The sequence below is a fragment of the Gopherus flavomarginatus genome, chromosome 1 (genome assembly GCF_025201925.1).
Source record: "Gopherus flavomarginatus isolate rGopFla2 chromosome 1, rGopFla2.mat.asm, whole genome shotgun sequence".
In the NCBI taxonomy this organism is placed as follows: Eukaryota; Metazoa; Chordata; order Testudines; family Testudinidae; genus Gopherus; species Gopherus flavomarginatus.
The window spans coordinates 285,137,354-285,155,141 of record NC_066617.1 but is presented as its reverse complement, the minus strand read 5'-3'; the positions used below and the strand labels follow the sequence as shown (position 1 = coordinate 285,155,141).

At 40.6% G+C, this 17,788-nt stretch overlaps 2 protein-coding genes across 2 annotated transcripts in view; one reads left to right on the top strand and one right to left on the bottom strand.

The window, feature by feature from the left end:
• Positions 1–17,788, bottom strand: part of LOC127049304 (uncharacterized) — a 214,602-nt gene that overhangs the window by 39,798 nt on the left and 157,016 nt on the right. The window lies entirely within an intron of this gene.
• The window catches only part of LOC127048929 (uncharacterized), a 172,733-nt gene continuing 156,753 nt past the window's right edge, over positions 1,809–17,788 (top strand). Inside the window, exon 1 of the mRNA XM_050949039.1 lies at positions 1,809–3,487. Within this exon, the coding sequence (XP_050804996.1) occupies positions 1,938–3,487 (1,550 nt within the window). The 5' untranslated portion in view covers positions 1,809–1,937. The remainder of the gene's footprint in view (positions 3,488–17,788) is intronic.

Below are 17,788 nucleotides of genomic sequence, written 5' to 3'. Positions count from 1 at the left end.
TGCCCTGACCCTCCTTTCTCTCTGCAAGTATAGCCCATGCTCCCTCCTGTTTCCAACCGATCTCACAGGTCTCCATGTTCTCCACTTACCTGTGGGCTTTGCTCACCTGTCCCCATCGAATCTAGTTTAAAGCCCTCCTCACTAGGTTAGCCAGTCTGTGTCCAAATAGAGTCTTTCCCCTTCTCGAAAGGTGAATGCCATTTCCTCCTAGCAGTCCTTCCTGGAATAGCGTCCCTTGGTCGAGGAAGCCAAAGCCATCCTGGCGACACCATCTTCGCAGCTAGGCATTCACCTCCACGATGCACCTGTCTTGTGCCCAGGCCCCTACCTTTGACAGGAAGGATTGAAAAGAATACTGCTTGCACTCCAAACTCCTTCACCTGTACTCCCAGAGCCCTGCACTCACTTTTGATCCATTCAGTATCACACCTCGCAGTATCATCCATGCCCACATGAATGAGTAGCATGGAGTAGTAGTCAGAGGGCTGGATAATCCTCGACAATACCTCCGTAACGTCTCAGATACAGGCCTCCGGCAGGCAGCATACCTCCCAAGATTAAATATCAAGGCAACAGATGTGTGCCTCCGTCTCCCTCAGAAGAGAGTCTCCGACCACCACTATGCTACGTTTCCTATTCACAGTGGTGGCAGCAGACCTCCCAGCCTAAGGGGTACGAAGCTTCTCCTCCTCTGTTGTAGGGGGTGATTCCTTCTCTCCTGTATCAAGAAGAGCATAATGGTTTCCTATTACCACTGTGGGAGGGTTTGGAGCAGGGGTGGAGCACTGTCTACTGCCAGCAGTAACCAGCTGCCAGTGTCCACCTTGAGCCATCTCCTCCTCCACCAGTGGTGTGTCAGCAGTTCTGTGAACTGGGACAGCTACCTCAGCTATCTCCACATGGACACTGTCCGGGAATTGTTCGTGGATTTGGATGCTCCTCAACCTAGCCACCTCCTCCTGTAGCTCTCCCACCTGCTGCTTGAAAGATTCCACCAGCAGGCACCTTTCACATTGAATGGTCTCCCCAGCCTGGATATCAGTAAGTGGGAATTGCAAGTCACAGTCTCTGCAAAACCACACTAGGATCTTGGTAGAAGCATCCATGCTCAGGAGCTCTGTCTGGCTATAGGTGTAGGTGGAGGAGACAGAAGCAGTGCTGGCACAGGTGTTGCGGGTCTCCCTAACCATCGTAGGCCTCCCACTGTCAAAATCCCTCTCAAACTCCCCTGTCTGCAGCCCCCTAGTCTCTCTGTCTCTGGCTTTTAAAGCCTCCTTGCCTAGGTTAGTTCCACTCCCTCGTGAGTCACACTGGGGAACCAGTGTGATCAAATAATAATCATCATCTGATACCAAAATGAATCTGTTTTTATTTCTTTTCCTTTCTGATTCCTGAATACCAGATTTAAGTATGTTTTATTTTAAACATGTATCCAAGCTTTCATTTCAAATATAGAATATCAGAGTCTTAGGATTTTATCTGCTTAAGAATGTGTGGAAACATAATGGTAGTTGTCACAGTTTAAGCCACTACACCTCTGTTTCCCTTCAGTGGTCCAACAATGGCACCCACACTCAGGCTTTCAGCTCTCCAGCTGTTTTCTTCCTTGGGTGGTGTTGGAAACAGGAGGGAGCACGGGCTATAATGGCAGAGAGGAAGGAGGGTCAGGGCAAAGCTGGGAGGCAAAATCAAACCAGTATCTTAGATGCCTTTATACAAATGCGAGAAGTATGGGTAATAAGCAGGAAGAACTGGAAGTGCTAATAAATAAATACAACTATGACATTATTGGCATTACTGAAACTTGGTGGGATAATACACACGACTGGAATGTTGGTGTGGATGGGTATAGTTTGCTCAGGAAGGATAGACAGGGGAAAAAGGGAGGAGGTGTTGCCTTATATATTAAAAATGTACACACTTGGACTGAGGTGGAGATGGACATAGGAGACGGAAGGGTGGAGAGTCTCTGGGTTAGGTTAAAAGGGGTAAAAAACACAGGTGATGTTGTGCTGGGAGTCTACTACAGGCCACCTAATCAGGCGGAAGAGGTGGATGAGGCTTTTTTCAAACAACTAACAAAATCATCCAAAGCCCAAGATTTGGTGGTGATGGGGGACTTCAACTATCCAGATATATGTTGGGAAAATAACACCGCGGGGCACAGACTATCCAATAAGTTCCTGGACTGCATTGCAGACAACTTTTTATTTCAGAAAGTTGAAAAAGCTACTAGGGGGGAAGCTGTTCTAGACTTGATTTTAACAAATAGGGAGGAACTTGTTGAGAATTTGAAAGTAGAAGGAAGCTTGGGTGAAAGTGATCATGAAATCATAGAATTTGCAATTCTAAGGAAGGGTAGAAGGGAGTACAGCAGAATAGAGACAATGGATTTCAGGAAGGCGGATTTTGGTAAGCTCAGAGAGCTGATAGGCAAGGTCCCATGGGAATTAAGACTGAGGGGAAAAACAACTGAGGAAAGTTGGCAGTTTTTCAAAGGGACGCTATTAAGGGCCCAAAAGCAAGTTATTCCGATGGTTAGGAAAGATAGAAAATGTGGCAAAAGACCACCTTGGCTTACCCTTGAGATCTTGCGTGACCTACAAAATAAAAAGGCGTCATATAAAAAATGGAAACTAGGTCAGATCACGAAGGATGAATATAGGCAAATAACACAGGAATGCAGAGGCAAGATTAGAAAAGCAAAGGCACAAAATGAACTCAAACTAGCTATGGGAATAAAGGGAAACAAGAAGACTTTTTATCAATACATTAGAAGCAAGAGGAAGACTAAGGACAGGGTAGGCCCACTGCTCAATGAGGAGGGGGTAACAGTAACGGGAGACTTGGAAATGGCAGAGATGCTTAATGACTTCTTTGTTTCGGTCTTCACTGAGAAGTCTGAAGGAATGCCTAGTATAGTGAATGCTTACGGGAAGAGGGTAGGTTTAGAAGAGAAAATAAGGAAAGAGCAAGTAAAAAATCACTTAGAAAAGTTAGATGCCTGCAAGTCACCAGGGCCTGATGAAATGCATCCTAGAATACTCAAGGAGTTAATAGAAGAGGTATCTGAGCCTCTAGCTATTATCTTTGGGAAATCATGGGAGACGGGGGAGATTCCAGAAGACTGGAAGGGGGCAAATATAGTGCCCATCTATAAAAAGGGAAATAAAAACAACCCAGGAAACTACAGACCAGTTAGTTTAACTTCTGTGCCAGGGAAGATAATGGAGCAGGTAATCAAAGAAATCATCTGCAAACACTTGGAAGGTGGTAAGGTGATAGGGAATAGCCAGCATGGATTTGTAAAGAACAAATCGTGTCAAACTAATCTGATAACATTCTTTGATAGGATAACGAGCCTTGTGGATAAGGGAGAAGCGGTGGATGTGATATATCTAGACTTCAGTAAGGCATTTGATACAGTCTCACATGATATTCTTATAGATAAGCTAGGAAAGTACAATTTAGATGGGGCTACTATAAGGTGGGTGCATAACTGGCTGGATAACCGTACTCAGAGAGTAGTTGTTAATGGCTCCCAATCCTGCTGGAAAGGTATAACAAGTGGGGTTCCACAGGGGTCTGTTTTGGGACCGGTTCTGTTCAATATCTTCATCAACGATTTAGATGTTGGCATAGAAAGTACGCTTATTAAGTTTGCGGACGATACCAAACTGGGAGGGATTGCAACTGCTTTGGAGGACAGGGTCAAAATTCAAAATGATCTGGACAAGTTGGAGAAATGGTCTGAGGTAAACAGGATGAAGTTCAATAAAGATAAATGCAAAGTGCTCCACTTAGGAAGGAACAATCAGTTTCACACATACAGAATGGGAAGAGACTGTCTAGGAAGGAGTATGGCAGAAAGAGATCTAGGGGTCATAGTGGACCACAAGCTTAATATGAGTCAACAGTGTGATACTGTTGCAAAAAAAGCAAACGTGATTCTGGGATGCATTAACAGGTGTGTTGTAAACAAGACATGAGAAGTCATTCTTCTGCTTTACTCTGCACTGGTTAGGCCTCAACTGGAGTATTGTGTCCAGTTCTGGGCACCGCATTTCAAGAAAGATGTGGAGAAATTGGAGAGGGTCCAGAGAAGAGCAACAAGAATGATTAAAGGTCTTGAGAACATGACCTATGAAGGAAGGCTGAAGGAATTGGGTTTGTTTAGTTTGGAAAAGAGAAGACTGAGAGGGGACATGATAGCAGTTTTCAGGTATCTAAAAGGGTGTCATCAGGAGGAGGGAGAAAACTTGTTCACCTTAGCCTCCAATGATAGAACAAGAAGCAATGGGCTTAAACTGCAGCAAGGGAGATTTAGGTTGGACATTAGGAAAAAGTTCCTAACTGTCAGGGTAGTTAAACACTGGAATAGATTTCCTAGGGAAGTTGTGGAATCTCCATCTCTGGAGATATTTAAGAGTAGGTTAGATAAATGTCTATCAGGGATGGTTTAGACAGTATTTGGTCCTGCCATGAGGGCAGGGGACTGGACTCGATGACCTCTCGAGGTCCCTTCCAGTCCTAGAGTCTATGAGTCTATGAGTCTATAAACAGATGGTTAAGGGTTAATGTCTCTTTTACCTGTAAAGGGTTAAGAAGCTGACACCTAATCAGAGGACCAATAGGGAGACAAGAGGGAGACAAGAAACTTTCAAATCTTGTTGGAGGGAAGTCTTTGTTTGTGCTGTTTGTTTTGTTAGTTGTTCGCTCTTGGGGCTAAGAGGGACCAGAGGTACACTCAGGTTTTCTCCAATCTTTCTGAATCAGTCTCTCATGTTTCAAAATAGTAAGTAATAGCCAGAAAAGGCGGATTAGTCTTATGTTTGTTTTCTTAACTTGTAAATGTGTCTTTTGCTGGAAGGATTTTTACCTCTGTTTGCTGTAACTTTAAATCTCAGGCTAATGGGGGGGCGGGGAGTCCCTCTAGGCTATATGAATCTGAATATTCTGTAAAGCACTTTACATCCTGATTTTACAAAGATAATTTTTACTTTTTTCTTTATTTTATTAAAAGTTTTCTTTTTAAGAACCTGAGTAATTTTTTTCCTTGTTTTAAGACCCAAGGGGATTGGGTCTGAACTTACCAGGGACTGGTGGGGGGGAAAGGAGGAAGGGAATGGTTAATTCCTCTTTGTTTTAAGATCCGAGAAGTTTGGATCTGTATAGCTTCCCAAGGCAACCCAGGGAGGGGAAAGTCTGGAGGGGGGAAAGGAAAGGGGATGGTTTATTTCTTCTTGTTTTAAGACCCAAGGGGTTTGGGTCTTGGGTTCCCCAGGGAAGGTTTTGGGGGAACAGGAAGTGTGCCAAACACTATATTTTTGGCTGATGGCAGCATTATCAGATCTAAGCTAGGAATTAAGCTTAGAAGGGTCCATGCAGGTTCCCACTTTTTGGACGTTAAAGTTCAAAGTGGGGAAAAAACCTCGACATGGTGGGGACTTGCATCTCTCTTCCCTCTGATCAGGTTATTTCCAGGCTGCACACTTCCCTGCCTTCACTGTATTAATCCCAGAAGAAATAGGCTGTCCAAGCATAGCTGCATGCTTTGTCTTTAAAGGGTTTGTCTACATTACCTGCTGGATCGACGGGCATTGACTGATCCAGCAGGGGTCAATTCATTGTGTCTAGTCTAGACACGATAAATTGATCACCGAGAGCTCTCCCGTCAACTCCGGTACTCCACCAGAGTGAGAGGCACAGGCAGAGTTGACAGGTGCGCATCTGCTGTTGACTCACTGCAACGCTGAAGTTGCGTAACTTAGATCGATCTGCACCCATAGTGTAGATAAGGCCTTAGACTGTAGCAGAGTTACTATACAGTTCCTTCTATGCAAGCATGTTTTAAAATCACTATGGGAAAAAAAACATATTAAAAACAATAAAAGAACTTGCACACAGGCTAATAAGTTTACCAGAGATTATCCCAACCATAACATGGGTTCCAGCAGAAGCAGTTCTTCCAAACCCCAACCAAGGGTTTTCTTTTGCCCTCACAAGTTCATCACATCTTCAAGTCAAACCAAGCACACTCATAACAAATTTAGTCCACCCTTTATACGTTACATGGGTCTTTGATCTGGAGTTTCCAGGGGCAGGAAATTAGTAGACAATGGGTTTTCTCCCAAGGCTGCAGCTTTAAAAGGATAGATTTGAAGTGGGTCACTTGCATTCCCCTTACAACTTTAAAGGCATTGCTCCCAAAAGCCCATAGGAATTCCTAATGCCTTTCAGAGATTGCATTGGTCAGTCTCCTAGAAAAGGCACAAACGTACAATTCCACAATAATACATACACAATTGCATTTATAATACAGTGGCCTTGAAGGTATTAAAATTACTGAATTAAGTTAAACTTTATTGAATTAAAGTTGAGACTAAACTAGCTAGAGACATAAACAGTAACAAGAAAACATTCTACAAATATATTAGAAACAAGGGGAAGGCCCAAGGGCGGGGGGAAATACAGTAACAGAAAATGTCATAAATGCTAAATGATTTTTTTTTGTTTCAGTTTTCACTAAAAAGGTTAGTAGCCATTGGACACCACCTTCGTCTTTCTCCTGTCTCCACTGTTGCTGCTCTTCTCTTCCAATTCCCACCTCGTAGTCAATGGGTGGGTCCACTGGGTGATGTGGAGGACACCAATCCTAACTGAATCTTGAGATGCTACCACAAAAGAAATAATATACAAACTTAGAATGTATATGTAACATTCATTCTAGTTCTGAATTCTTCATTCAAATGAGGTTGAAAGTGGATGTGTGGGAGAGAGAAATATAGTAATGAGAGTGCCATTATCTTTAGGTCTGATATCTCATGGGGCCATCAGCAAATTATACATTAACAATGTATCTGAGTTCCCAACTTTCCAATTGTGTATAATAATAGAACCTTGTCCTGAAAACGCCTACTACTGGGTTATTATTTACTATCAGAGTAATAGCAAGTCAAGTCAATGAGGCTACTTTCTGGTAGAAAGTGCTGTGCCCGGCAGTATCAATAAGTGGTTGTAAAATTAGGTCCTTAGTTTCTAGCCCTAGTGATTTACAAGATGATGTGCATAAAAATGGTCACCGTTCTCTCAGACTAAATATAAATATATACTATTTACCAGACAGGGCAGGATGATTGCAGCATCCCAAATATCCAGAGATAGGCCACTCCTATTCTATTTTTTGTTCTAATTTACATTTTGTATGCAGCCCTTGAGCATACTGCTTTATAAACCTATAGAACAGACACAGGGCTGGATTTATCCAAGAGACTGATATTTTTATTTCATATTCTAATGAACAGATGGCATTACTATTAATTATTTATCAGAATCAAAAGTTAAACGTAGTTTAATGCTAATTAGTGAATTTCTGTATATACCATAAAACAACTAACACTGACAGTATGTAGATAAGATCGCAAGCTGGTATTTGAGAAGAGCTGATTTAAGTAAATCTAGAAATTTGGTCATTATCTAAAGCGTTCTGCCATTTAACAGATAAACTTTTGAGTAAGCAAATATATCCACTCTTTATGGGTTGTATTGCATGTCATATAAACCTGAACAATCCTCAAGACTGGAGATGGGGTGAGGGGAAGGAAGCATACCAACTAAATGGGTGTTGTCTACAGGAATTATGACTGTCACCTGTGTAAGACATAATGATGCCGACAGCACACTATATCTACATAAGAGCATGCACTCACCACAGTGATGCTTTGCCAGGTCTCTCTCTCACTCTGTGTGTATGTGTGTAGTGAAGAATGTCTGGATTCCCACCATAACATGTCCCATCATGGGCAGTAAGCACTGCCATCAGTACTATCCCTCTCTCTGTTTTGTTGTTATTCTTATTAAGGTATGGAAAGCTTGTACTTAACATTTACACTATTTTTAGGTAAGCATTATGTAACACAGCAATGAAAGCAGCAAAGAATCCTGTGGCACCTTATAGACTAACAGATGTTTTGGAGCATGCTCCAAAACATCTGTTAGTCTATAAGGTGCCACAGGATTCTTTGCTGCTTTTACAGATCCAGACTAACACGGCTACCCTCTGATACTTGACAGCAATGAAAGCCTGCCCTAGCTTTAGCCAGTTTAAACCACACTTAGAGCCTGCTCCTGCTTCACTGATGATGAGAAGCCCACAAACAGCAGTTGAGGTCCATGTCATTTTTCATCTTTGGTTACTCCGACACATTCAGACTTGATGTCAGGGGCTACAGTTCCATAGACTTTAGTAGACTATAACTTGTTTACACGACATCTGTGTTTGGTCAAATGTTCTGTTCCTTTTCTGCCCCCTGCAGGTCAGAGTCCTGTGTCTCAAAATGGAGAATAACCTTTGGTCACCGCAGCCACACCACACATTCTGACTCAACAATGAAAGCTACTCCACACACTCTCCAAGCTCAGGATTGCTTGCAACCAAATTATGGCTGCTTTTTAGTTGCAAATACGGAGTGAGGAGGCATGAGAGGTTTCCTGCAACCTCTCTTTGTCCAGCATATCAGCACAGAAACAGCCATAATTTGGCACTATTGCTTTTATAAATTGGAGGCTCAATTCTTCTTCATGCTATTTTCTTCATATTTTAGTTCATGATTAGACCCATTGACTTCAATAGGACTGCTTGTGGACTGTTGTGGTATCCAAGGCTAGTAAGGGTATAACTGTTCCCAAGCCAGTTGATGCAGCAACGGAGACTGACATAAATCAGAAATGTATTATTTAAAAATGTTTTGATAAATGACCATTTAAAAAAAAACTCAAAACCAAAACATTACTAAGAATCCACACTCCTGGGGATTGTTTAGTTACATGAGTATGGTATGTTGACATTCTGTGCTTCAGCACTGCATCCCTGAACAAATCACCTGGCAGTTATTCACCTGGCAGAGGCTACAAATTGCTTAGTGCATATTTTATAAACCAATGTACAAATTAAAAAAAATATGATTTTCCTTGGAAGTCTGCTGGTAGTATACTAATACCAGTGGATGAACTGTGAGCGGGTGAAGACTAACAATCTCAGGGAAAATAATGCCCTTGTAGTACAATTATTGATTTATGATATCCTAATTGAAAGCACTTTTTTTATTTGTGATTTACCCTTTTACCTGAGTTTTCTTATGTTTGTTCAACTGATGAGTATTAGCTTCCAAGATGATTCCTCCGAAGATGTATTCAATCTAATGATTTATTCTTTTTTCCCTCTAATCTTTTTCTCCTATTTCCTGATCATTCATTTGATCAAGGTTGTCACACCACTAGCCCATGAGTCTGCTCTTTCCTGCTTCATCTTTGTACGTGGCTTGTCTTGACATTCATGTTTTGCAGACTTTAAGCTTTCATTTAAAAAAAGCAGTGTTTTAGCCCTCATGACTGTAGAAATAACCCTCCAGCTTCTTGAAACATGATGAAGTCAAGGTCAAGTTAGGAATGCAGAATTTTATCCTATATCTTCTCCAGTAGTATATATTTTCAGATACTGTTTGAGCACCAAAGCTCTGATTTAATGTCCATTTAAGTCAATAGAAATGCTTCCATTGACTTATGTGGGAGCTACATCAGGCCTTGAAGGAAAACCTATACATAAATTATATTTAAAAAATCAATACATAGACAATCCTTCCCTTGCCTAGTTAAAAGAACATTAGGGTTGCAAAGTTAAGCACACAAGAAATTAATACCACAATTAAGGTTGCCTGTGCAGCCTACATTTTACCCCCTTGTGCGTAGACATTACACTAAAGCCTTTAATTTCATGATCACATATTTTTTCCACAATCAAATTTTAAGTCTCTCTGCTCTACATTATGGAGGTGGTAGTGCATCACAACAAAACATTTTTAAATAATAGAGACAAAAAACAAATGCTTTTCCCTAGTCTCATTCTTGAAAATGACAGCATTTTTTGCTGAATTTTTCTAAAATGATTTAGCTTGAGGTGAAGACATAGCATGAAAAACTTCAGCCTAAATGGTTAAACTTTGGCACAATTAAAAGCAATTGAAAACAGGAGTAATAATGTAAGGGGTTAGACACCCTTAACTAATGATGCCAGTACAAGCACTGCCTATTATTAAAAAAATCTGAGTTTGGTATTTAATTTATGTATTTTTCTGCCCTCCATTCATTTAACCAAGAGGATATCTGTAATTCTGTCCAGGAGACCAATCATACTTTATGCTTTCCTTTCAGGAAAGGAAGATGGCTACAGCGATGCGAAGTTCTGTTCCAGGAGGAATTTGCATGCCAGGTCTGAAACAGACCAAACAGGGCCACATCCAGTGTAAATTGTCATGCTACCAGTGAAGACAGTGGAACTATGTTGATTTACTCCATCTGAGCATCTGTGCATTGACAGTGCAAAGGAAGCATGCCTGAACTCAGACAATGGTTTTTCAAATAGATCACCATATTTCTACATCATTTCCATTATACATTTCCATGGCTTGTGTATTTCTGCAATATAATGCACCCCATTTATGTAAAATTATCTGATTATCTGCATTTGTCTTCTACACAGTGTAAATATTTGAGGAGAAGATGGCGGCTTTTGTGTCACAGCCCATTATAGAGGTGTCAGCTTCTGGAGTCACTATGCTTGAAAGAGCTACAATGCCCCTAGGAGATTTGGGGAAGAACACACTTGTGAAAAAGCTTTGGAGAATGCCATGAGGATGAAACCAATATGATTCTAAAGGAATTAAATAGGGCTCCATAGAAATCACTCTGTGACCAGAAACTGGGGTGTGATACAGTTTCTGGCCCTAAATCCAGTGTAGGTAGCCACAAGAGGATCATCTGGTTGTAGAGAGATCCTCCAGTGGTGCAGAGCCACTGTAGCACAACCTATGCCAGCCGTCTCAGGGCTGCTGGCATAATGGTATGGTCAGGGGAAAATGTATGTTCAGAGCTTTGCTTCCCTAGGCTTCACAGGTCTTCCCTTACACCATTGTTATTTGTCATATCTTAGATCAATTATATGGCTGCTCTAAATCGTACCAGGAGACCAAGCCAGCACATGGAAGACTATAATCAAATGAGTGGAAAGCCACCTTTATATCTTTCGAGAGCTTTGCTGTGGGCACCTTAGCTATAGTCAAAGAGCTGAGACAAAGAATTAACATAATTTGATACATTTTTAAACCACTTGATAGAAGCCTCTAGGGGAGGTATAATTCTCTATTGCAGTCTATTAGATTGTTCCAATAGGTTATTGTCTACTAGATTCTATATTCTAAATTCTGTTTAACTCATCCATAAATTACCCCAGCCTGCCTACTCAGGTCCATTAGGTGATACAGAATAGGTATCTAGTGTCCACTAGCCCCACACCTTTGTCTTTGGAGAGTTTAGAACTAGCCTTCAGTTTCTCCCATTCCTTGTAATCCAGGAGTGAATAAAATGGGGTTATGACTTCACAGCTGTGCAAGGGAGTGTATGGACACCAAATAATGGTTCTGGGGTTTGTTTTTTAATACTTTCAAATATTTAATTTTCTTTTTACACCACATTACCTGTATTACACTATGTTACCTGTATTACAGTAGTTTGAAAATAATTGAGTTGTTCTAATTATTATTATTAGTATTGTACCTGCATGTCACTACTGATATTGGGGGTCCATTGTGCTAGGTACTGTTGAGACACATAGGATGAGACAGTCACTGCCTCAAACACCTTTCAATAGGAATTAGAAGAGAAGAACAAGACAAGGAGAATGAAATAATTTGTGTAGTCAAAAAGGTAGAGAAATGAGAAGAACAGAGTTTCAGGAAGGTTGGAATTGTACAGAGCCTAGGAGACAAGAAGATGTAGTACTTTTATAAGATCACAAAGAGTCTCATTTCTTTAACTAATGAAAACTACTTGAGACTGGCACAGAGCAAAGTCTCTTATCTAGAAGACAAAACCTTTGCATTTATTAATAATCCTAAAGAGCTCTTTGTCTATCTTGACATAGGAAATTAAGCCTGATCTTTTCAAAAGGATTATTAAAAATGGGGCTTTCTGTGATGAAAATGCAGATTTCTGGTCTTACTAAAATCAGTGTCGTTTGTCCTGGAGGGAAAAAACAGTGTGCATTATCACAATGGCAGAACAGCACTCATGATTATTCTTGTTCAAAACATGTTTGAATCAGACCAACAGGGAATTTTTGAATGACAATTCAACTATTTATTGACAAAATAAAGATGTTTTACACAATATGATAAAGGAACATCAAATATCTACCAGCATAAAATGTTTTTTCCAACCATGTAATCTCCCTTTAAATCCCCTTGAACTGAATAACTATAAAGTATTTTCAGTGGTGAAATATGCCTCCTAGATTATAAATGGAAAAAAATATTAATTTATTGTTGGAGGATCAAATGATTGGAGGATTCAATAAAATAACTTATTTTCTATTTTTCACCAGAAAGAAATATTTGATTTGAAACCATCAAGTACGGTGGCTTTCACCCAATATGCATTTTAGACCTTTAGCCAGCAGGACTGCAATATAATCGAGTGAATACAGAGGCTAGCTGGGTTTCAAAAAAAGTTAACTCTAGGACGTATTTTTGTTAAAAGCTGGTAAGAAGTCTATTACAGATAATTAGGAAGTCCAAATATGGTTACCAATCTGTATGTTGTGTATAAAGGCCTCTACAAAAAGAACACAGTAACATGGAGAAATCACTGAAGTGTAAATTTTTATTCCTTTTAATTTAGGATTACTATACTTCAGTTGGATCTTAATGAGCTGTAGGATATAAGAAAAGTGTCAACATGCAGAATTTTTTATAAAGCTGTTGAATTTCAGTTTCTTTTTTGCAAAAGTACTAGAAATATTTCAATATATTATACAACCATGAATGTGCATGTTTAAATGGCTCTTACAACTTCATCATTAACACCGTGAAACAAAAGTATACAAGCTGATTTAGCTCCTAAAAGTACAGCACCTAATCTGAAAATATGTGTTTTTAAAACAAGTGATATTTTCTAGACTAAAAATTAAGTAAACATTTTAATGTACACAAATTAAGCGCACATATTAATGTGCTATTTCAAGAAACTTTGGTATTAAGTGGCAGATTGAAGCTTCATCTTATTAGGGCACTTATTATGACACATCTACTTATTGGATAAAATTAATTTAAATGTTTAATACACTCTTGTTGCAGTTCTCTACATTTGCATGCTCCTGTAAAAACAAATTGTGCTATCCTGCATCTGTAATGTTGACTTCTGCACTCTGTTGTTCTGCCACAGAGTATGCCTCCATGTAGTCTGCTGATATTGGTGGTAACGGCATGAGCTATGGCACTGGACCTCCGTCCATCTGTTTCCAGCCCATTCTATTTGGAAGAGAAAGTATTGGATTTTGGCGGTAGGCCTGTTTCCAAACTTGTCCCAGGTAATGAGCTCTCTGTATGTGGAGTAAAAGAGCAACATGTGTTGGGGGTAGAGCTTTTGTCAACTGGAAGAATATGAACAAAATTGCATATGTTTTGTCATTGCTCTGCACCTCTGGCAAGCCATTCAGCTTACAAAGAACCTCTTCTGTACTTTATATATTCTCCAAGTCCAGGTTAGCTTGTTCCGTGTGTGATAGAAGCCGATGGTGTCACTGTAAAACTTTTCATCCAGGTTTCTTGCCGTGCCCAGCAATAAAAGAAGGATCATCACAACCAGTCAAGGAATAAAATGGAAGCAGTTTTTAGAATAGTGGGTCCATATTGTAGTTTCTCAAAAATGACAGGAATAAGAAAGTATTGCAATTCTTTTGATGTGCCAGCTTTCTTCTAAAGCTGATCACCTGTCATTTTGCTATAGTGAGTCTGCAAAAAAATAAGTACTTCAATGTCCCTGGCTGCAACAATTCACTGTTGGTATCACTGTGGATACAATGTAAAATCATTCCTGTTTTTGTTTTTTTCCTGATGCGGGCACAGCTACTTAGTGTCAGCTGCTGCTGTTGAACACCATACTTCAGCCTCATCCTGAAATCCACTAGCCAGAACGATGATTTTATCATGTGGCACTTTTGTCATTAGTTCCTCAGATAAAAGCACTATAGGATCCTCATTATCTTCTGGAAACACAACTAAATTCATCCAGTTACTTTGAATAGGCACATATCTGCCTTCTACCACTCTTTGGATGGGTCTGAATCAGTTGAAAATTTTTGCCTTGTTCCACCCTTAATACTAATTAAAAAAAAATAATTTATGGAGATATACCTATCTTATAGAACTGGAAAGAAACTTAAAAGGTCATTGGGTCCAGCCTTTACTAGCAGGACCAAGTACTGATTTTGCCCCAGATCCCTAAATGGTCTCCTCAAGGATTGAACTCACAATGCTGGATTTAGCAAACCAATGCACTATCCCTCCTGCCTCAACAGATTTCTTGTAATACCTATCAAACACAATGTTTATTCTGTGGAACACTGGCTTTATTTTTCTACAATTGCTTGTTTGTTTCTTTGTTTATTTTCCAATAGTGTCAGCAAAGTCTCCAAATGTTTTGGCTCTGGACAGGTTTCCTATGGCTTGAACCAAAGCTTGTTCAACTACCACAAGACAGCCTTTCCCAACAGGAGTAACTTTTGGTTGGTAGTGGACATCTGATGTCAATACATCACCCAGTATGGCTTTTGTGCCTCTTCTTAGACTGCCATTTGTCATCCCAATGCCAGAGGCTTTAACTCATATTTCAGAATCTGTTGCGAATTCACAGACTATGAAACTGGCAGAAATGTGAAGAATGCTGAAGAATATTTCTGCCTGCCTTAATGGCTGAGGCATTCCCTTTGATGTGTTTTCCCACCTCATGTAGCATGGAAAAAGTTCAAGTATTATGTTTTGGCAATCATGAATGTGTACATGTTCAGGCTCCCCTACATGCTTCATAAGCCATTTCTACATAAAGCTGTCCCATTTCCCTTGTCCGAGAATCTTTGCATTGAGCGGTGCATCTTGTATGGCTTCAGTAGGCAGATTTTTTGTTGCAATATTTTGCAATGAACAGAGTGGTTCCTCCACAGAGAAAAACTTGAACCTTTGAAGTGTTCGTAGATTCCAAGGTCAAAAGGAACCATTATGGTCACCTCCCCGAGCTCAGAGCCTGGCTAATTGGTCTCACCCAATGACCTTTCACAGTTAAGCCCGCAACTGGGCATAGGAATTTCTGTGTCACATGACAGATACTGTTCATTTTGAATTAAAGATGGAATCAGTCGAGGAAAAAGTTTCGGATGTATAATGAACAGCAAGTGTAAATTGAATCCTAAAAATAATAGGATTACTAAAGGTTCAGTAAGGCCTGGTCTACACTACGGAGTTAGGTCAAATTTAGCCACATTAGGTCGATTTTAAAATGAATGCGTCCACACAACCAACCCCTTTCCATTGACTTAAAGGGCTCTTAAAATCGACTTCTGTACTCCTCCCTCGACAATGGGATTAGCGCTAAAATGAACCTTGATGGGTAGAATTTGAGGTAGCGCGGACACAAATCAATGGTACTGGCCTTCGGTAGCTATCCCAGAGTGCTCCAATGTGACTGCTCTGGACAGCACTTTGAACTACGATGCAGTAGCCAGGTACACAGCAAAAGCTCTGGGAACTTTTGAATTTAATTTCCTGTTTGGTCAGCATAATGAACTCAGCAGCACTCAGCAGCACACGTGACTGTGCAGTCCCTCCAGAATCATAGAGTGTAGAATGTTTCTATGCTTCCCCTATTATCTCCGTCCCTGAGGTTACTGCAAATTAGAAGATGAAAAAAATGTGCTCATGACATGTTTTCTGAGCTCATGCAGTCCTCCTGCACTGATAAGGCACAGCTCAATGCATGGAAACATTCAGTGGCAGAGGCCAGGAAAGAATTAAGTGAGTGTGAAGAGAGGAGGCAGGACATGATGCTGAGGAAAGCCAGCAAGAGCACAGACCCCTGCTGCATCCACTGTATAACCACTTACCCTCCTCCCCATGTTCCATAGCCTCCTCAGAGATGCCCAAGAACATGGGGTGGGCGGGGAGGCTCCAGGCACCCAGCCACTCCACTTCAGAGGATGGCCCAAGCAACAGAAGGCTGTCATTTAAACAGTTTGATTTTTAGTATGACTACAGTAAACAATGTGGCTGTGTCCTTCTCTCCTCCGCCACCTCATTCAGGCTACCTTGCCCCTTATCTTAATTTTTTTTAATTAATAAGCTACTTTATTTCGAAGGGGGAAGAGTGGTTGGCTTACAGGGAATTAAAATCAACAAAGGGGGCTGGTTTGCATCAAGGAGAAGCAAACACAACTGTCACACCGTAGCCTGGCCAGTCATGAAACTGGTTTTCAAAGCCTCTCTGATGCACAGTGCAGCTTGCTATTCACTCTTGTGTCTGGCTGCTCAAAATTGGATGCCAGGCGATTTGCCTCAACCTTTCACCACACCATAAACGTCTCCTCCTTACTCTCATAGATATTATGGAGCACACAGCAAGCAGCAATAACAATGGGAATGCTGGTTGCACTGAGGTCTGACCTAGGCAGCAAACAGCACCAGCGAGCATTTAAAGTGCATGATGGTGAACTGAGTGGGCTCCATGCTTGCCGTGGTATGGCATCTGCATGGGTAACCCAGGAAAAAAGGCACAAAATGATTGACAGCTGTTGCTTTCATAGAGGGAGGGGCAACTGACGACATGTACACAAAATCACCCACAACAATGTTTTTGCCCCATCAGGCATTGGGAGTTTAACCCAGAATTCCAATGGACGACGGAGACTGTGGGAACTGTGAGATAGCTACCCACTGTGCACCACTCTGTGAGTTGATGCTAGCCATGGTAGCGAGGATGCACTCCACTAGAGTGACCAGATGTCCCAATTTTATAGGAACAGTCCTGATATTTGGAGCTTTTTTTTAATATGGGCTCCTATTATCCCCCACCCCTGTCCCAATTTTTCACACTTGCTATCTGGTCAACCTACACGCCGCCGACTTAATGCACTTAGTGGGGACATACACAATCGACTGTATAAAATCGATTTCTAAAAATCAACGTATATAAAATCAATTTAATTTCATAGTGTAGACATACCTTAAGTGACCTTCAATAATAGAATATACTTCTAATGTGCCTGGGATGCCTACATATGCAATTAACATGACCATAGTGAGACACAGTGTGACTGGTCATTGAAGTTCATGTCCACTAAGCCCATCCCAATTTTACAGAGATTCCACTTATTTTGTGATTGTCTTGTTTGTGAATGTGATATGCCCTAGGAAACTTCATACTTTTCAGAATTTGAAGTTATTTTTCATATAATGGTCTAACCATGGAAGTCTAGGGTTCAGTGATGGTCAAGAATGATTTTTGTCACTTCTGAAATATTTGGTAGTTGAGATGTGTTCCTCCAAATGCAGTTTTCTATAGTCATCCATAACTCTAGGTTGAATTATGTTGGAATGGATTCTATAGGGGGAAATGAAAACCAGTCATAGGCTTCAACAGCAGCAGAGAGTAGCAGCATAACTGCTATTTCTTTTGGTTATCTGTACACTGTGGTTTTTACTTTGAGTTAATTGATTGCCAATTAATTATCAATACAGGGACACCTTGAACTTATGACACAATTCTTTCCTCAGTATTGCATCATAAGTCGAAACTGCTTTTCCCATAGGAATCAATGGTATGAAAGGGGGATTGGTTCCTCATCCAAGGCTTAATACACTATTTTAATCACAATAACTGAGATTTTTGTACTAAATGAATTTTAGAT